Genomic DNA, 21,386 nt, shown 5'->3' on the forward strand with positions numbered 1-21,386 from the left:
CTTTAACCTGAACTGACTGCCACTTATTCCCAGGCTGCTCTAGTTTTATGCTGGTGACATATAGCAAATGTTCACTTAAACCTGAACTGACTGCCACTTATTCCCAGGCTGCTCTGGTTTTATGCTGGTGACATATAGCAAATGTTCACTTAAACCTGAACTGACTGCCAGTTATTCCAAGGCTGCTCTGGTTTTATGCTGGTGCCATATAGCAAATGTTCACTTAAAACTGAACTGACTGCAAGTTATTCCAAGGCTGCTCTGGTTTTTATGCTGGTGACATATAGCAAATGTTCACTTAAACCTGAACTGACTGCCAGTTATTCCAAGGCTGCTCTGGTTTTATGCTGGTGCCATATAGCAAATGTTCACTTAAACCTGAACTGACTGCCACTTATTCCCAGGCTGCTCTAGTTTTATGCTGGTGACATATAGCAAATGTTCACTTAAACCTGAACTTACTGCCACTTATTCCCAGGCTGCTCTGGTTTTATGCTGGTGCCATATAGCAAATGTTCACTTAAACCTGAACTGACTGCCACTTATTCCCAGGCTGCTCTGGTTTTATGCTGGTGCCATATAGCAAATGTTCACTTAAACCTGAACTGACTGCCACTTATTCCCAGGCTGCTCTGGTTTTATGCTGGTGCCATATAGCAAATGTTCACTTAAACCTGAACTTACTGCCACTTATTCCAAGGCTGCTCTGGCTTTATGCTGGTGCCATATAGCAAATGTTAACTTAAACCTGAACTGACTGCCACTTATTCCCAGGCTTCTCTAGTTTTATGCTGGTGACATATAGCAAATGTTCACTTAAACCTGAACTGACTGCCACTTATTCCCAGGCTGCTCTGGTTTTATGCTGGTGACATATAGCAAATGTTCACTTAAACCTGAACTGACTGCCACTTATTCCAAGGCTGCTCTGGTTTTATGCTGGTGACATATAGTAAATGTTCACTTAAACCTGAACTGACTGCCAGTTATTCCAAGGCTGCTCTGGTTTTATGCTGGTGACATATAGCAAATGTTCACTTAAACCTGAACTGACTGCCACTTATTCCAAGGCTGCTCTGGTTTTATGCTGGTGACATATAGTAAATGTTCACTTAAACCTGAACTGACTGCCACTTATTCCAAGGCTGCTCTGGTTTTATGCTGGTGACATATAGCAAATGTTCACTTAAACCTGAACTGACTGCCACTTATTCCAAGGCTGCTCTAGTTTTATTCTGGTGCCATATAGCAAATGCTCACTTAAACCTGAACTGACTGCCACTTATTCCAAGGCTGCTCTGGTTTTATGCTGCTGCCATATAGCAAATGTTCACTTAAACCTGAACTGACTGCCAGTTATTCCAAGGCTGCTCTGGTTTTATGCTGGTTACATATAGCAAATGTTCACTTAAACCTGAACTGACTGCCACTTATTCCCAGGCTGCTCTGGTTTTATGCTGGTGACATATAGCAAATGTTCACTTAAACCTGAGCTGACTGTCAGTTATTCCAAGGCTGCTCTGATTTTATGCTGGTGCCATATAGCAAATTCTCACTTAAACCTGAACTGACTGCCACTTATTCCCACGCTGCTCTGGTTTTATGTTAAAAAACGCACTAAGTGACCCTGTTACCAAGTTTTTGACCCGGAAAGGCCCATGTTCAAACTTGGCCTTAAGATCATCTATATACAACTTCTGACCAAGTTTGGTGAAGATCGGATGAAAACAACTTGAATTAGAGAGCGGACAACATGCTGAATGTTTAAAACGCACTAATAGACCCCGTGACCTAGTTTTTGACCCGGTAAGGCCCATGTTCAAACTTGGCCTAGACATCTTGTAGATACAACTTCTGACCAAGTTTGGTGAAGATCGGATGGAAACTACTTGAATTAGAGAGCGGACACTTAATACGGACCGAAAGACAGACTGACCGACTGACAGACAAGTTCACTCCTATATACCCCCCTAAACTTCGTTTGTGGGGGTATAATAAATAACTTGAAACTAATGAGGTGCAAGACTAGGTTAAGTATTTAACAATTTAAGTGGTAAACTTTGCAAAAAGCCTGTGCTTATCTTGACCATTAATAAGTTGGTTCAACAAACACACATTGCTATGTTTTTTTCAACATTTTTTATGAGGGGGAATACCCATTGAATAGGGAAAAATTGTAATGCTTCATTTTTTTTGCTTACAATTATTTTAAAATTTAGAATAAGTTTTTTTCATACATATTATTCACTAAGGTTCAACCTATATAGATGGATTCAGAAATAAACTTATGTTGCAATTTATTCACACACAAAAATATTACTTAACCCTTTGAGCGCTGGAACCGGAATTTGAAGGCCTTTGCAAACAGTTTGGATCCAGATGAGACGCCACAAAACGTGGCGTCTCATCAGGATCCAAACTGTTTGCTATTCTGATAGAATTCTTTGAAAAAAAATCGAAGAAAATGCGTATTTTAGAAATTTAGCAGACAACATTTTAGCAGATGACAAATTTCCCAGCATGCAAAGGGTAAAGGGAATTTAAAGCAGATATTTGGGAGAAAAAAATACTTTTTTGACATAGGGAATGAGGCTCAATTTTGACATAAAAAACATGGACTCACCTCCACAAGGTGATTATCAGGTCCATAGAGTTCCTTGTCCAGTTCAATCACCAGGCTCTTGAAGAATGACGAGAACTTCCTCTTCAGTTTGTTGGCGTCCTGCACTTTAGAGCTGACCGTCTGAAAGGAAAAACAGTGCTGTAAAATCAATATTATTTGTGGGACATTTATTTTTGCCCATTTCTTGGATTGATGGATCAACGTTGTAAACACACAAACACATAGGAACATTTAAATTTGAATGTCTTTTTTAAAATTGTGTTGTGCACAAGTCATTTTTGAAAAAGCACAAAATTTCATTCCCACCAATATAATAATTTGTACAATAATTCAGTTGACTATATCCGCTGCCATGAAGGAACACTGTTCAAAAGGGGCAAAACATGATAACTTTATAGCAAAAGAGCCCAGATGGTTCCCTGCCCAGATGATACAGATCCAAGCTGTATATAGTGTGCTTATATATTTTATACCAGTGTTTTTTTCACCATTCTGGGAATGGGGCAAAGACCATTTGGATTGGAAAAAATGGGTTGTTTTGCCTAAAATTGGGACATTGTTGTGTTGAATTTTGCTTACAAATACTTATAAATTGAAAATAAGTGTTTCCAATGAAATATATTAATGCCAAAATTAAACAGCTGGAAAATGAGAAAAAGAGCTAAAAATATTGTTTTTTAACTTTTTTTTCCCAGAAATCTTAAATTGAAAATTTTAAGCATTCATTTGGGAAAGAACATACCTTTTGAGAAGGGGAAAGGGTGTGATTTACAGACCGAAATTTGACCCCAAGAAACAGACAAAATGGAGGGTGCACCCTTATAAGAAGAATTTCCATGCAATTGAGCTACATATAAGACGGGATTTCCTTTCCCATAAAGACCTTGAAAGCTGAAAGTGTCATCCATGAGGCCAATCTGGGAGGACACTTTCGGCACATGCATTAAGCCCCATTTTCCCTGAACAAGCTCAGTGTTAACTTACGTCATCCAGCAGGCGTCCCTCTACACGGAGCTCCCAGGATGGTACAGTGTCCTCCTCCCCCTCCCCCTCCCCCACCTTGGACGGGTAGAACGTGTTGGAGATGAATATACGCAGCTTACGCTTTTGCTGAAACACAATTTACAAAGAGAAAATAATTGAGCTTAAAGTAAAACTATAAGCCACCATTAGGATATATAGGTTACATTTTATACTTTTCCTAGCACAAGCCAATCAGGGATGACACTTTGCGCTTGTATAGAATTTTTGTTTGAAGGAAATGTCTTCTTAATGAGAATCCAGTTTTGGCGGAAAGTGTCCTCCATGATTAGCCTGTGCAGTTTTCAGTAATCTTAAACGATACTTTACGCACATGCCCCATTGTCCCAGCACAAGGCTCAAAGATAAGTGATGACACTTTGCAGTTTACACTTTGGCTAAGACTCAATACAAGCAAGATGAATATGAGGTGCGTTCTGCGAAAACTGGGCATAATGCAGTCCGCACAGGCTAATCAGGATCGACACTTTTCACCTGAAATAGATTTTTGCTAAGAAGAGACTGACTTTCTGGGACGACACTTTACGCACATGCATTTTGCCCAGTTTTCTCAGAACACAACTCATATAATTATGCTAATTTTGCATTAAGCCCTCATTTTCCAGAGCAAGGCTTGTACTACTATGCCATGTTTGCTCACCTTCATGGGACGTTTGAGAGCCTCCTGGATGTCAAGACGCTTGCGTGTGATCGTGGCATCAAGCTTCCTCTCGAACGCGAGCAGGTCCATGTATGCCTGGGACTCAGGCACCAGGTCTCGAACCTGCAATAACAATATTAGGGACATGTATTTCATTTGAAGAATAGCTGAATAATTATATTTGAAAATAATATGAGACTTTATTCAGGGGAGCAATAAGCATCTGGAGATAGAAAACTCTGTTGATCTTTTTGATATTGCCATTCTTTGATAGGGGTATGATTATTTAGCATCATATGCTTTTCAGTGGAATATAGAATTATAGTGGTAAAAGAACATTTGATGTCAGAAACAAAATAGAATATATAAGAGTACAGTGAAAATCAGTGAAAACATATGAAATATGGCAATATTTTTCAAATAATTATGACAGTCTACAAGCCTCAGTTCCTTTTTCTGACAAATGAAAATGCATGCATTTTACTGACAAATGAAAAACTCACAGATTATGACACATTTTCCCCTGCATCTCTTTATGATGTTGTTTTACACAAATATGACGATGTCATGATACACAAATGTATGATATTTAAGTGTTTTTTTACCTGTATTTTATTTTTTGTACTAAAACATGATACAATAACAAGAGCTGTGTTTGTGAAACACAATACCCCCTATTGCACCGCTTTGAAGTCATATATTTGACCTTTGACCGCAAAGGATGACCTTGACTGTAACCTTTCACCACTCCAAATGTGCAGCTCCATGAGATACACATGCATGCCAAATATCAAGTCACTATCTTCAATATTGCAAAAGTTATGACCAAGGTTAAGTTTTTGGACAGACACACACAATGACAGACAGACAGGCCAAAAACAATATACCCCCCGACTATTTGATCCGGGGGCATAAAAAGAACATGTATTGCTCTTGTAGAATAATCAAATAATTATGTTTGATACTTAAAGGACACTTATATCAGGGCTGTTATATTTCACTCACCCGCTCACATTGGCCACTTAGATTTGAACACTGGCAAGTATGTTATCCGAAATACCTAATCGGGCAAATCCATTTTAGATCAGTTGGTGCTTTGATTTTCAAACAGGTGCATTGTGTTGCTCTTTCATCCCATGCTATTTGTAATCAAACCCAGTCAAGAAAATTATGTATAGACTTTGACATACAAATGGGAATGCAATAAACATGTATAATTATAGATTACAGCAACTCAAACTTAGGGCGACAACAAAATCAGAAAGAATGACCTGACTGTGGAATCTGATATTCCAGCAGGGATTGTGCTTTTGTACACCCCTATATTTACCATATTGGACATGCCATTTCACTTACACGTTGTGGGAGGATCTTATCTGCAAGCATTTTCTTCTTCTTTCTGTAATAAACATAATAGATGTATTTATAAACATATAACTTATATGCAGTGTTTATTTTAAATGAATGACCGTTCTGACTAGATATAAATTGCTACTGACCTTACCTGCAATAATATACAGTCTCCAAGTGACCAGTCTTAACACTATACCACTTAGATATGTATTGTGACCCATTTGTAGTCTCTTAGAAAGTTACATTAATTAAAGACTTTTCTTACTAAATTCATGTCTTCATTTCCAACCCTTGGATATTGATGAGCAGCAAACAACATAAAACCTGAACAGACTGCGAGTTACTCGCAGGCTATTCTGTTTTTTTGCTGTTTGCACATAGCCATTTTCAATTTGCTTCTAAGTGGGAAAGGATTAACCCATTTATGCCTAGCGTCTAGACAAAAGGCCTTGGCAAACAGCATAGACACTGATGAGACGCCGCATAATGCGCTGTTTACTTAAAGGAATTTCTGTAAGAAATATACTAAATATAGAAATAAATATACTAGACATCCCTAATTTTGGAAATAAATTGATCCAATTTAGAAGGATGGGAGAGTCCACAAGGCATAAATGGGTTAAACCAGTTTTGTGTGCGAGGACAGATCAACACTGCTCCTCTAGTATCCAACAACATCAGAAGAGAGGACAGTGTAAGGTGGTACTCACGCCATCTTGTGTGCTGACTTGGAGTCTGAGGGTCTCTTCCTGTCCAGGCCCGGCGTACCCATGGGTGGGGGAGGCATCCCAGACCCAGGGCGTCCCATCCCTGAAACACGGGCACAACCAGGGGCTGGTTTGAGTAAGGATCTTACCATGCACTTAAATTTTGATTATAAAGTGTAAGAATTACGTTTATTTAAAATTGGGAGAATGTATATAATATATTTGAAAAAAAAAATTAGGTTACTTTTTTAAGATTTCCGTCACAAAGAAGAGAGATAGTGGTTAAATATCTGTGCTTACAAATTGTTTCAATAACATACATTCATCTTTGATAGAATTAAAATGCTGCTAAAATGAAAGCTGCGTAAGATATAATTCAATGAGCAGAGTTCACGTTGATAAAAAAAAAGACGTAAACAAAAGTAAAACTTGCACACACAACAAATGTGTTGGTTAAACAAAAATGTTCAGATCTACAATAAAATTTAAATAACTGACTACCAGAAGACTTCTTTTAGGCAAAACCAAAAGCATACATTTATCTATCAAAGCAAGTGGCTACCTTGTTACCAGCAGGTCCAACACAGAAATCTAAAGATCTCTTTAAAGAAATCAGGTATGCAAAGACCTTGACATTTACATGTTTTTTATGCAATCAATATCACATACACTCACTTTTAGTTTCTTTTAACAAGAGCACCGCATAACGGGTGCCACGCTCGGCTGCAAAAGCTTGTCAGAATTTTTTTTTTTAGAGGTAACAGTGACCTTGACCTTTGAGCTAGTGACCCAACAAGAGATGTGTTTGTCAGAAACCTTATGCCCCCTACTGCGCCACTTTAAATAAAATTTCTATTTATCATTTGGCAGGTTTAGAAATCATCTCCCTTTAAAGCTTTATTTATTCCCTTGGATATTGTCCAATCTAACCGGGGGGGGGGGGGGGGGTCAAAAATGACCAAGTCAGTCATCACTGACAACCAAGGCCTGTGATTTATCAAAGAGATCATAGCCAGAGTTCATCATGTATGTATGGATATAAGTCCACTGGTATTAAATGAAAACTAGCATTCACAAATTAGAACAGGTAAGAAATGATAATTATATCAAGAGATGTGTTCGTCAAAACACAATGACACCTATTGCGCCGCTTTGAAATAAAATTGCTTTTTATCATTTGGCAGATATAGAAATCATCTCCCTTTAAAGCTTATTATTTCCCTTGAATTTTGTCCAATCTAACCGGGGGGACAAGACATCACTGACAACCAAGGCCTGTGGTTTAAAAGAGATCATAGCCAGAGTTCATCATGTATCTATGGACACAAGTCCACAGGTATGTGATGAACATCAAGAAATTATAATTATATCATTTAAAAAAAACTTTGACAAATCAATCATTTGAGTTATAAATAATTAAAATAATAAATCTGTTCAGTAACTGTGAAAAGAACTTCAATTCTTGGTAAGGAAATATATAATATGAGATTTATAATTATATAAATTACTTCCCTTGAAAATAATTGTCTCTAACAAATCTCTATTTTTATTTGCAAATAATTGAAAGCCACTACCGGTACTGTGATTGACCACATGAAATGTGCAGCTCCATGAGATACACATGCATGCCAAATATATAAAGTGGCTAAGTTCAATATTGAATAATTTTCTCCCTTTTTAAAGCTTATTATATACTTTCCTTCAATTTGTATTTTTTACCGTAGACCGTAAAGGATGACCTTGACCTTTTACCACAATGTGTTTGTCAGAAACACAATGCCGCCTACTGCGCCGCTTTGATTTATTTAACAAAAATATATAGGTGGGCAGGTCAAATAACTATGTAAATTTAAAGCTTATAACTTCCCTTGACTTTGTTTTTTCGACCCTAGACCTTGAAGGATGATGTTCACCTTGAAATTTTACCACTCAAAATGTGCAGCTCCATGAGATACACATGCATGCCAAATATCAAGGTGCTATCTTCAATATTTAAAAAGTAATGGCCAATGTGAAGGTTTTAGCATGACGCCTACGACGGACGGCGTACGACGAGCTGGCTATGACAATAGCTCGGGTTTCTCCGAAAACAGCCTCGCTAAAAATGAGTTCTGATCACACACAAGTTATTAAATTCAGCAAAAAATCTGTTTCAGACAGCTCCTATAACTTTAATGTTCAATATAAATTGATGAATCATAGTCAGAGATGGGTAATCATGTTATAATCAAGATGGCCACATCCATGCCTAGGCAGGTATTTTTTGCCGTTTTATACCCTTTATTACTCGTATTATTTTTTAAATGCCGCTCACTATTATCAACAAGAAAATTACTAGCGTTTATTTCGTATTAATATTCATTCTTTATATCTACATATAAGAACATTTGCAGAGATTAAAGTCAAGATATAAAGCGATTTTTAATACGAAATAAACGCTTATCACATTTTTACTGATATGGTTGGAAAGTGAGCATCATTTAAAAGTTAAACTAAAGTAATAAAGGGTATAAAACAGCAAAAAATAGTTGTCTCTGTATGGACTTCGCCATCTTGACTATCACGTGATAACCCCTTCTGGTAGTACACAAAATGAAACCTGACAACTATGTGTGCCTCGCTCCATGAAAAGGGGGTTTAATGCATGGCTAAAATGTTGAATGAATACCATTGACTACAATATGGCGCAAGCACAAACACCTCTGGTGCAAACATAGCACACACTAAAAAGCAACTATTATTTATAATGTGGCATTGCATATGAACGTATTGCACGGACACTTATCACTGTATCACTGTATTGGAGGCCATGCATGCGCTCGAGATAATTGCCCGCCACAAAGCAGAGCTAAGCAATTACAGTACCTGAATCTTTGGACTTGCTTGGACCTACACATCCACAACAGATGAAATGAAAAGTATTACAAGCCTACAATAAATCTTACTTAAATATTTGGGCATGTCGAAATTAAATTCAAGCTAGTTGATACACATTCTTTTAAGTCTGAAACCTGTTTCTGTATTGAAAAATTGGTAAAGCGGACAACTCAATTTTGTTTTGTATTATCAGTAACATTTCGGGGTCAACTGGGAATATCCCAGTCTATTTTTAGACACTCACAAGACATTGGCGTCATACAAAGAATTCATAAGCGTGTTTTGGCTGCATGTAACTTGCTTTCATTTTGTGTACATATATGTGCCAATTTCAAATAACACTGTTGTTTTCAAGAGTATTTTAATTAACTTTCTAGCAAGGAGTAAATGGAATACTTAAATACGGTGGTGTTCCGGTAGATTGGATCACCACAGTCATTAATATTCTGTTGGATTCGACAGACAGAGAGAAACCTTACTTTAAACGTCTATGGAAGAAAATACTAGCTCCATGGGGAAAAACTGGGCTAAATAAATGTGAATAAAGTATCATCCCTGATTACAATTTTCGCCTTAACTGGATTTTCACTAAGAACAGACTTCCTTTCAACGAAGAAAACAACATAAAAGTGGAAAGTGTCGACCCTTCATTAGCCTGCACACACTGCACAGGCTATAGTGGAAAGTGTCGACCCTTCTTTAGCCTTCACACACTGCACTGGCTAATCTGTAGACCAACTTTACGCACATACATTAAGACAAGTGTTTTGCTCGTTATATCCTGAGAATTGTAAATCAAAGTGATTTTAGCAAGAGAAAGCAAACCTCATACACAAGCTATTGAGAGTATTTTGTTTGAAAGTTTGGATTGTTTACCATTCTCAACTTCATTCCAGTAATAAGATGTGGTAGGGCAGGGAAGTAAACTCACAAACCCTAATAGACAGTGAAGTTCTCTACCAACTGAGTTATCCTCCATTCACGTATACATGTACCCTGGTATTGTTTAAAGGGGCCTTTTCACAGATTTTGGCATTTTTTAACTTATTCATTAAATGCTTTATATTGATAAATGTAAACATTGGATCGTAAAAGCTCCAGTAAAAAATCAAGAATAAAATTAAAAAAAGGAAAAGAACATTGCCCGGAGCAGGTTTCGAACCAGTGACCCCTGGAGTCCTGCCAGAGTCCTGAAGTAAAAACGCTTTAGCCTACTGAGCTATTCCGCCGTGTACACATACTTGACGTATTTTATACCTTATATAAGCAATCTTCGTAGTCTCACAAAATTTAACGACAAAAACAGAACTCTCCAAATTATTCAATCGTTTCGCGTTGCAACGCTTTATAATTTTTAGGTTTTAAAATCGTCAAAAGATGCATATAATGGCTATATTAGACCATGGTAAATGTTCAGTATTACTGTTTCCTCACAAATATCATAACTAAAACGAAAATTTGCGAATCTGAAACAACTTTTTTCATTTTTGTCAATTTACCAAAGCGTGAAAAGATCCCTTTAAGTAATACATAAACCTTATTAAGTTTCATTGGACATTCATAAAACCTAAACACACAAAGCAAAGAACTGGGCTTATTGCATGTGCATAAAGTGTAATCCCAGATTATCGTATGCATTCTGCACAAGATAATCAGGGACAACACGACACTGTATGGAATTTTGCGTTTGAAGCACAAATAATTGTTTTTTTCTATACAAAAAGAGATGTGTTTGTCAGAAACACAATTCCCCCTTCTGTGCCGCTTTGAAATAAAATTTCAATATATCATTTGGCAGGTTTAAAAATTATCTCCCTTTGAAAGCTTATTACTTCCCTTGGATTGTTTTTTTTTTAATTTTGACCTTGAAGGATGACCATGACCTCTCACCACTCAAAATGTGCAGCTTCATCAGATACACATGCATGCAAAATATCAAGTTACTATTTTCAATATTGCAAATGTTATGGCCAATGTTAAAGTTTTCGGACGGACGGACAGACGGACGGACAGACAACAGTTCAACTGCTATATGCCACCCTACAGGGGCCATAAAAATCCAGAACCAGACTTAATGAGCGGTGTTCTGTGAATAAGGGGTTTAATGCATGAGCGTAAAGCATTGTCCCAGATTAGCCTGTGCTTTCCGCACAGGCTAATCAGGGCGACACTTTTTTTCCGCTTTTATGATATTTTTCGTTTCACGAAAGTCTCATCTGAGCTCAAAACTAGTTGAGGCGGAAAGTGTTGTCCCTGATTAGCCTGTGCAGACTGCACAGGCTAATCTGGGATGACACTAAACGCACATTCATTAAACCCCATTTCAAAGTGTGAGGCTCAAATACAGTCCAACCTCTCTTAAGCAGCCAGTCAAGGGAAACAGCCAAATTGGCTGCTTAAGCGGGGTGGCCTCTTAAGAGGGGGTTGGGTCATAGGGAGTCTGGAGTTGATGAGTGCATGGCCAACTGTTCAATTTTTGTATAAACAAAATGGTAAATATGTGTACATGTACTAAACAATGTAAAGACTTAAAATAATTTTATTTCTTCCTTTCTAAAATCAGCTATAAGACAACATTGTCATTCAAAAAAATATTCTATTTATCTTTCTAATCATCATCAATATCATCATCATCAGAATCAAGTCAATGAAAAAGAATCATTCTCATGATTCATTGTTTACACAATGCGCGTTGTATGGCCCCAATGCACTTAAGATGGGAACAGTTGTGAATCAGTTATGCGTGAATAACTCCCGTGTCACTATATATCGATAATTTAATCGGTTTATTGCATTTTTATGGCTTTGAATACCTACCGCACGAATTGGTCCCAACAGTGATCTCCTTCATGATAAAAATCGTGGCCAGTTACTTAAGATACTGATAATAGCAACCGGGTGTAATCCTCCTGGTAATCGTGCTTTCATGCATAATATTATAAAAACTTTTTTTCGCCGCGTAAAGAGTTTTATCAAAATTAATATTGAAATCATTATATAAAACAAATATAAATGTTTTGTTTTATTTCCAAATGAGAATAATAATTTGTAATCCGAAACACACTCCCGATTGTTTAATGTTAACGAGACGTTTACAAATTCTAGCATCGTGTATTTCCTTTGTCCCGACAAAAGCGCGCGAAAAGTATGCACCAATGTACAATGTCACGCCATACCCATGGTTCGAAAGCATGTGTGTATTGATTTTTTGATAAAAACATTGTAGCACAGATAACATGTAGATCAGTTGATTTCAGTGAAAAGTTTTGTTGTTCTTTTTAACTTTTAATAAGCCGATAATTGTCATAAATGTGTGCTTGAAATAGAATGAGCTACAAATAATAAATTATAAATTAAGAATCTCCTTTCAAGTAATAATAGGTGATATTCGCACGTGCAGAAACAAAAAGATCAAACGGTCGCATATTGCTTTTAACCCGATAACCCGATAATCCGCCGCTAATTAATTGCAATTTGCAAACTGGCTGTCAAAATGTTTATCACACATCAGGCTTCTGTACTACAGAGCCTAAACCGCAGACTGGAAGTACGTATTGATTTTTTTGCCGTTGCGTCTGTGTAATTTTGCCAATGTACATGACTGACTTACTTGCGCGTGACCACTCATATGGGGGGAATTTAACATTTGGGATGCAAAATTGCTGGCCCCTGGCCGGAGAAACGGGGTTACCGCTTAAGAGGGGTGCATTATATAGTGTTTATCGACGGTCGCGGCACAGACCGGCCGCCTACACGGCATGACCGGCGATGAGGGGTGACCGGAAGTAGGGGTTTGACTGTATATGAAATAGTTTTCTTAAATACTCAATTCAAATTCAATTAAAAATGCAATGCAAATCTTTGACTGAAATGTTTCCATAAAGAGTGAGTTCAGAAAGTCAGATTGATAGTTATTCTAAAGGTTGCAGATCTATATTAGTATATTATGAATATATATGGTTCAAAAGGGACACACAACACAGACATATACAACCAAATGTTAGCAATTATTTTTATATCATTGGAAACATATTTTTAACACCCATAAAAATAAGAACATGCCCTCTATACTATCATTTTAAAATAGACCATGAAATCCTAAGGTCTTGTCAAGTGAAAATAATGTCATCATTCATCCCTAAATCCAGTCCATTATTTGTAAACAAGTGTAGTCATTTAAGTGTTGTTTACCACAATTGTTCACCAATAATATACTGTTCAACTGTCATTACAATGAAGGTTATAGCAGAAAACAGATGTCAATAAATGTGGCCTCGATCTGGGAAAACTGGGCATAATGCATGTCCGTATAGTGTGGTCCCAGCGTCTTAATTGGATTTTTGCTAAGAAGAGACTTCATTTAAACAAAAAATGTCATACAAGCGGAAAGTGTTGTCCCTGATTAGCCTTTGCGGACTGCACAGGTTAATCTGGGACGACACTTTAACCTCATACATTATGCTCAGTTTTCTCAAAACATGACTTTTTTATTTTATTTTAAGGAAGTCTCTTGTAAAATCCAGTTTTGGCAGTAAGTTTTATCCCTGATTAGTGCAAATGCATTGAACCCAATTTTCCTGGAGCAAAGCTCAAATGCTAAACTGAATATACTGCTAAGATGTTTTGGAGGATTCATAGTTAAGTGTTTCATTTCACAACTATAAATTATAGCATAACATAATTATGTGTAACTTCCAGATATGTCAATTGCTACATTGTTTAACCCTTGACCTTTTAGATACGTATTTTTACGCATTTGTAGTCCCTTAGAAAGTTAAATTTAATTAGACCTTTCTGACTAGAATCAAGTTTTATAGATTTCATTTCCAACCCTTAAAAACTGATGCGCAGCAAACAGCATAAAACCTAAACACACAAAGTTACTTGTACACACTAAGAGTTACTCGTCAGCTGTTCTGGTTTTATGATGTTTGAACATAGCCATTTTCACTTTGTTTCTGAGTGGGAAACGGTTAATTTCTGTTTTTTTGAGCAACTGGATTTTATTTAATGAGCTCAGTTCTGTGGAAACTAGGCTAAACATATGTGCGAAAAGCATTGTCCCAGATTAGCTTGTACAACACTTTATGTACATGCATTAACACTTTCCATCTCAGAAGCAAATTAAAAATGGCTATGTGCAAACAGCATAAAACCAGAACAGCCTTCATGTAACTCGCAGTCTGTTCAGGTTTTATGCTGTTTGCTGCTCATCAGTATCAGGGTTCGAAATGACGCTTTTAAAACTTGAATCTAGTAAGAAAAGTCTTTAATCAAATTTAACTTTCTTAGGAACTACACATGCGATAAAATACGTATCTAAGAGGTCAAAGGTTAAGCCCAGTTTTTCCAGAGCGCTACTCATTAGAGTGGTTTACTGACCTGCATACATGGGTGCCATGCCTGGTGGGGGTGGGTGGGGGGTGCCCGACATTCCCATCCGAGGTCCCATGGCTGGATGTCCCGGGCCTGGGGAGAAGCCGGGGCGGGGGGGGCCCTGCAGTGAGACAAAAACATTCTGTGACATGAGTACAAAGGGCTCTGCCGTCAGACAAAAACATTCTGTGACATGGGTGCAAAGTGCCATGCAGTGAGACAAAAACATTCTGTGACATGGGTGCAACGTGCCATGCAGTCAGACAAAAACATTCTGTGACATGGGTGCAAAGTGCCATGCAGTGAGACAAAAACATTCTATGACATGGGTGCAAAGTGCCATGCAGTGAGACAAAAACATTCTGTGACATGGGTGCAAAGTGCCATGCAGTGAGACAAAAACATTCTGTGACATGGGTGCAAAGTGCCATGCAGTGAGACAAAAACATTCTGTGACATGGGTGCAAAGTGCCATGCAGTGAGACAAAAACATTCTGTGACATGGGTGCAAAGTGCCATGCAGTTAGACAAAAACATTCTGTGACATGGGTGCAAAGAGTCCTGCGGTGAGACAAAACATTCTGTGACATGGGTACAAAGAGCCCTGCGGTGAGACAAAAACATTCTATGACTTGGATGCAAAGGGCCCTGCGGTGAGACAAAAACATTCTGTGACATGGATGCAAAGGGCCATGCGGTGAGACAAAAACATTCTATGACATGGATGCAAAGGGCCCTGCGGTGAGACAAAAACATTCTATGACATGGATGCAAAGGGCCCTGCGGTGAGACAAAACATTCTGTGACATGGGTGCAAAGGGCCCTGCGGTGACACATTCTATGACATGGGTGCAGAGGGCCCTGCCGTGAGACAAAAACATTCTATGACATGGATGCAAAGGGCCCTGCGGTGAGACAAAAACATTCTATGACATGGATGCAAAGGGCGCTGCGGTGAGACAAAAACATTCTATGACTTGGATGCAAAGGGCCGGCCCTGCGGTGAAACATTAACATTCTGTGACATGGGTGCAAAGGGCCCTGTGGTTAGACAAAACATTCTGTGACATGGGTGCAAAGGGCCCTGCTGTGAGACAAAAACATTCTATGACCTGGATGCAAAGGGCCCTGCGGTGAGACAAAAACATTCTATGACATGGATGATAAGGGCCATGCAGTGAGACAAAAACATTCTGTGACAAGGGTGCAAAGGGCCCGGCGGTGAAACAAAAACTTTCCGTGACATGGGTGCAAAGTGTCATGCAGTGAGACAAAAACATTATGTGACATGGATGCAAAGGGCCCTGCATGAGACAAAACATTCTTTGACATGGGTGCAAAGGGCCCTGCAGTGAGACAAAACATTCTGTGACATGGGTGCAAAGTGCCATGCAGTAAGACAAAAACATTCTGTGACATGTGTGCAAAGGGCCCTGCGGTGAAACAAAAACATTATGTGACATGGATGCTAAGTGCCATGCAGTGAGACAACAACATTTTGTGACATGGGTGCAAAGAGCCCTGCACAAGACAAAACATTCTGTGACATGGGTGCAAAGAGCCCTGCACAAGACAAAACATTCTGTGACATGGGTGCACTTAAGGGCCCTGCGTTGAAACAAAACATTCTGTGACATGGGTGCAAAGGGCCCTCTGGTGAAACGAAAATGTTCTTTGACATGGGTGCAATGGGCCCTGCATGAGACAAAACAGAAAGTGAATCAGGATGTGAAATTAAAACTTAAGTACACTCGTACTTGGTGATATTTTTTAAAATCCTTACTCCCAGATTATGAAGTTACTATTGCACATTAAGAATACAATCAACAATTTGTTAACCTTTAAGTAAACTTATTTCATGAAGTGATTTCAGCCCATTAAGATAGATAAAAATGTTTATTTTCAAGTTTGAAGATAAATTATAAAACCACAAATGTAAGATATCAACCTAAGTACCAATTTTCAGACTACATTTTCAAACCTGCATGTACCACAAACAATTAAACAAACAGTAAGCATAGACACTGACTGGTAGCAAAAACAATTAGGTAGCTACGTTTATAAAACAAGCCTGTAGGAATGTTTTAATCTTTTGGATCTGTACTAAAAGTCCTGGTGAATTAAAAGTCCAGTAACTTATCTTCCGTTTATTGGGGTTAGGGTTATGTAAACACATTGTTTTGGTCAACTGTCTAGACCCAAAGAAGGGCAAAAACCATCTATCTGTAAATCATGTCAGAATGATTAAAGCAGGGTTTGTGTCCTCTTAGTGCGAATTCACGGTTTTGTACTGAAAATAATGTCCTGAAATGGGATCACATACACAGGGGCAAAAACTGTAGCCCATTAGAGACCTTACAAGATTAGTGTACATGTGCACTCATGAATGTTAAAACAATTATTCAATCCATATTAGGTCTCTACGCAAGGTGCATTAAAAAAAGTAATAAGAAGAGCACACAAGAAAGTGAATTGACAATAAATGTATTCATATATTATAATATCTGGTTCAATAATGGTAAAAAACACATTTATAATAAAAAGTATATAATTATATGTTAAAATATCTGGTACAATAATGATGAAAATCAATTTTTAACTAACATGCAGGTATCTTTTTTACTTATAAGTTGCAAAACCTTAATAAAAACAACACGTAAAACTCGATGATTTTCATTGTCAAAAACCCATTTCCTTCCACTATTATTCTTTACTCTTATTTAAACTTCACATATCAGTGTGTTGTACAAATCCCAACATGTGATCCCAGTGTCACGTTAAGGTCATTAACTGTATTATAAACTGGTTAACAGTAGAGGAGCAAAAAGCATTCAAACTGTAAGTTATACAACATAAACATTTCGATGATATAAGCTGGGCTTGTGTCCGCTTTGTACTGTGTTTGTATTTAAAAGAATGTAATGAAATGGGATCAAAGACATGGTTCACATGCCAGGTGGGCCACATGTGCGGATTTATGTGTTTGTACTAAAAAGAACGTCCTCAAATGCGATCACAGAATAACTGGTTTATGGAGTATACTATACAGTAATTTAATTCTCTAGCACTTTATTATACAAATTGTAGAAAGCAGCCAACATTCACTTATAAACAATTGTTATACAGTTATTTATAATAATATTAATAATTTTTAATTTTTCTCAATTTCATGGTCTATCACACTTTTTAACATTTCATGGTCTATCACACTTTTTTCCCAATTTCATGGTCTATCACACTTTTTCTCCCAATCAAAAAAGCCCAGGCTGTAAAATACAAAGTGAAAAAATCACTGCCATATACATGTATATTATAAGGCTAGACGTATTTTTCTTGGTTCGAAGTATATTCTTTATATTTATAAGAATGCGTCGGTGAATATGACCTCTATCCTCCAGGAGTAAAGATATTCATGACCTCAATTTTAATATCAATCTTTAACATTTAGCCAATTCTCATATGCCTTATTATATGAAGCAAGCATTCTAATGTTCTAAGTTCGGGACTATCATTTCGAGAATAAGCACTTTTCTCCTGGACCAGGATGCATTTCTTCGTACATAACTTAACCCTTTCCGTCTCAGAAGCAAAGTGAAAATGGCTTTGAACAAACAGCATAAAAACCAGAACAGCCTGTGAGTAACTCGCAGTCTGTTCAGGTTTTATGCTGTTTGCTGCTCATCAGTTTCTAAGGTTTTGAATTGAAGCCTTTAAAACTTGAATCTAGTAAAAAAGGGGTTTAATTAAATTTAACTTTCTAAGGAAGTACAAATGCGTGAAAATACATCTCTAAGTGGTAAAGGGTTAAGTGAGCTTGAGTTTAGCCTTTTAATATAATAGCAAATGAAAAAACTGAAGTGTAAAATGAAGCACTCATTCTGATTGGTTGATATTATTACAAGTTTTGATTTTTATCACTATTGCAAACTTTTCTCAGTACTGGTTACAGGACACATAGAGGGTTGCTGTGTGTAAACAATGTGTTCTTAAAATCATTTAGGCAATGCTCAGTGATAAGAGCATGCTGTGTGTAAACAATGTGTTCTTAAAATCATTTAGGCAATGCTCAGTGATAAGAGCATTAAATGCATGTGCGTAAAGTGTCCTCCCAGATTAGCCTGTGCAGTCCACACACACTTATAATCAGGGGCGACACTTTGCGTATAAACTAATTTTTGTAAACTAAGAGTCTTCGATCCATAAAATGAACAAGAGCTGTCAGAGGACAGCATGCTCGACTATTCGAGTGCTTGACAGTATAACGTAAGCCATCATGGAGAAATTGTTCATATTAAATAATTTATTAGACGATCTTTCAAAAATGAAAAAATAAAAAAATAAATAAAAATTGGGGGGAGGGGGGTTGAGAGGGGGTATAATGTGGGTGTGGTAATTTATTAGATTATCTTTCAAAAAATAAAAAAGGGAAACAAAATTGGGGGGGTGAGAGGGGGGTATAATGTGGGGTGTGTTAATTTATTAGATGATGTTTAAAAAAAATGGGGGGGGGGGGTTGGGGGGGAGGGATTCTGGGTAGGGGTGTGGGGTATTGTTTGAGTGCAATCCATTGTGGTATTCAGGTAAGTGTTGTTTTGTCAAAGTTATAATAGAATGTGATCATAAATAAAGAAGTTATGGCAATTTAAGCAAAATGTTCAATTATCTAAGTGTAAAAGGGGTCATAATTATGTCAAAATGCTTGATACAGTGGTCTGCTCTGGTTTATAGGTTGAGGTCATGTTGGTAAACAAGTATGTAACATATAAAAGCAATTTATGTCAAAGGATATAGGAAATATTTGGGGTAGTATGCAAACTTTAACATAATAATATAGATTTATCAATAATATGCATATTCTAAGTATAAAAGGGGCAATAATTATGACAAAATGCTTGATAGAGTTGTATGCTCTTGTTTATAGGTTGGGGTGATGTTGGTAAACAAGTATGCAAAATATGAAAGCAATATGTCAAGGGACAATGAAAATAAATGGGGTAGTACGAAAACTTTAACATTTGCTGCATATTCTAAGTGGAAAAGGGGCCATAATTATGACAAAATGCTTGATAGAGTTGTCTGCTCTTGTTTATAGGTTGGGGTCATGTTGGTCAACAAGTATGCAAAATATGAAAGCAATATGTAAAGGGAAAATGAAAATAATTGGGGTAGTACGAAAACTTTAACATTTGCACGCTAACGGAACAGAAACGCCGACGCCTGGGTGAGTAGGATAGATCCACTATATATATTTCATATATACATGTAATAGTCAAGCTAAAAATGCAATAGACACGGAAAGTCTCATCTATGATTAGCCTGTGCTGAGTGCACAGGCTAATCTGGGACGACACTTTACCCAATTGCATTAAACCCACTTTTCATGGAGCGCAGCTGGTTTGTCAAGTTCTCAACAATCAGTACTGCACTCATTGCAGGACATATCAAGACATTGTTAAAGGCAGAAAATTAGTCTAGATTTTTGACACAATATTAAGGTGGTTCAAATTTCATAACTTACAATATACCTACTTGTCTGTGAACTGTGAAAGAGGCGGGGTTACCTTTATACACCTGAGTGACAGGGTGACCAAGTGGTGTGATTGGTTGAAAGAGGGTAAATAACTTGCTGTGATTGGTCAGCAAACAGAGGACAATATTTGTATATAAACTTAAAATAATACTGAAACAGAATTAAAGAGGGTTATAGACATACATAAACTCACACTCATTTTGAAACGGAATAGTTTTAGTTAGTCAAATGTGTGCAACAGTTGTAAGAGTTGAAGAATTTTACTTTTTCTAATTTTTCTGCCTCCGACAATTTTAAGTGAGGCTGCATACTTGGTTCTTAAGGTACTTAAGAATTATAGAGGTTTAAACAACATTTCCAAATTTCCGAACTATGGTTCCAACGGTAAGTTAACAATATTTTATCTATTATAATGAAAGAGCTGCACGCTGGGAAAATGGGGCTTAATGCATGTGTGTAAAGTGTCATCCCAGATTAGCATGTGCAGTCAACACAGGCTAAGCAGGTGCTACATGTACACTTTCCACTTGTCAGGAATTTTTGGTTTAAAGGAAATCCCTTCAAACGAAAAATACAGTCTTGCCAGTGAAGCCCTTGATAAGCTTGTGATAGCAAACAGTTGATTTGTATTCATTTTGCAAACAGAAAAATATTTAACTATGTTTATTTTTCAATAAAAACATTTTTTTTAAATATGCTGATAATACTGATGAGTATTGCTTTTCTTTTGATCAGTTTAATAGATGATATTTATATTCATTTATAAGCATGACAAGTTATTTTATTATTAACTTTGTTAGAATTCTCTTCCAATGCTTGAAGCTTACATGTTTGTGTGAAATAATCTATCATTGTTTATATTTATTAATATCATCGTCTCTTAATTAAGATTCATAGTGATTTTTTTATTGAAACATGTACATTTAATGTTATGTTGAGTATGGATGTAGGAATCCATTTTTTTATTTAAAAAATTTATAATGCAAAAAAACACACACCAGATATTGCTGTAATAACGTGTAAAGACATTCATCGGTTTACTTCAAACAAAAGTTCAGGATTTACACAAGTAAGCTTGACTAAGATTTGTCATTAAAGAGTCAGAGCTTTAAATTCACTGATTTATGAATAAACTTTTTGGAGTGTTTTTTTTAATTCTTTTTAACTTTTTAAGAAAATGACAAAACATAATACAAGGGAGGGAAAACAGAACGCAATGCAAAAGCGTTATTGTTGCCC

The 21,386-nt window shown here is 37.0% G+C and overlaps 4 protein-coding genes across 6 annotated transcripts in view; 3 read left to right on the top strand and 1 right to left on the bottom strand.

Annotated features, from left to right (window-relative positions):
* LOC127869527 (calcium-binding protein P-like) overlaps nucleotides 1-21,386 on the top strand; it is a 141,693-nt gene that overhangs the window by 62,917 nt on the left and 57,390 nt on the right. The window lies entirely within an intron of this gene.
* Nucleotides 1-21,386, top strand: part of LOC127869526 (cyclin-dependent kinase 5-like) — a 159,672-nt gene that overhangs the window by 49,975 nt on the left and 88,311 nt on the right. The gene's annotated exons all lie outside the window — the stretch shown is intronic.
* The window catches only part of LOC127869524 (SWI/SNF-related matrix-associated actin-dependent regulator of chromatin subfamily D member 1-like), a 53,219-nt gene that overhangs the window by 15,954 nt on the left and 15,879 nt on the right, over nucleotides 1-21,386 (bottom strand). Inside the window, exons 2-8 of one of the 2 annotated variants that reach the window (XM_052412160.1) lie at nucleotides 14,624-14,738; nucleotides 9,230-9,253; nucleotides 6,368-6,467; nucleotides 5,661-5,703; nucleotides 4,305-4,427; nucleotides 3,608-3,733; nucleotides 2,624-2,743 (exon numbers count right to left, since the gene is read on the bottom strand). In XM_052412160.1, coding sequence (XP_052268120.1) covers nucleotides 2,624-2,743; nucleotides 3,608-3,733; nucleotides 4,305-4,427; nucleotides 5,661-5,703; nucleotides 6,368-6,467; nucleotides 9,230-9,253; nucleotides 14,624-14,738 — 651 coding nt within the window. The remainder of the gene's footprint in view (nucleotides 1-2,623; nucleotides 2,744-3,607; nucleotides 3,734-4,304; nucleotides 4,428-5,660; nucleotides 5,704-6,367; nucleotides 6,468-9,229; nucleotides 9,254-14,623; nucleotides 14,739-21,386) is intronic. The other variant, XM_052412161.1, reaches the window with a different exon arrangement.
* Nucleotides 20,277-21,386, top strand: part of LOC127869521 (cytochrome P450 2C31-like) — a 149,296-nt gene continuing 148,186 nt past the window's right edge. Inside the window, exon 1 of one of the 2 annotated variants that reach the window (XM_052412154.1) lies at nucleotides 20,277-20,531. In XM_052412154.1, the coding sequence (XP_052268114.1) occupies nucleotides 20,520-20,531 (12 nt within the window). In that variant the 5' untranslated portion in view covers nucleotides 20,277-20,519. The remainder of the gene's footprint in view (nucleotides 20,532-21,386) is intronic. The other variant, XM_052412155.1, reaches the window with a different exon arrangement.

The sequence above is a fragment of the Dreissena polymorpha genome, chromosome 2 (assembly GCF_020536995.1).
Source record: "Dreissena polymorpha isolate Duluth1 chromosome 2, UMN_Dpol_1.0, whole genome shotgun sequence".
NCBI classification, from domain to species: Eukaryota; Metazoa; Mollusca; class Bivalvia; order Myida; family Dreissenidae; genus Dreissena; species Dreissena polymorpha.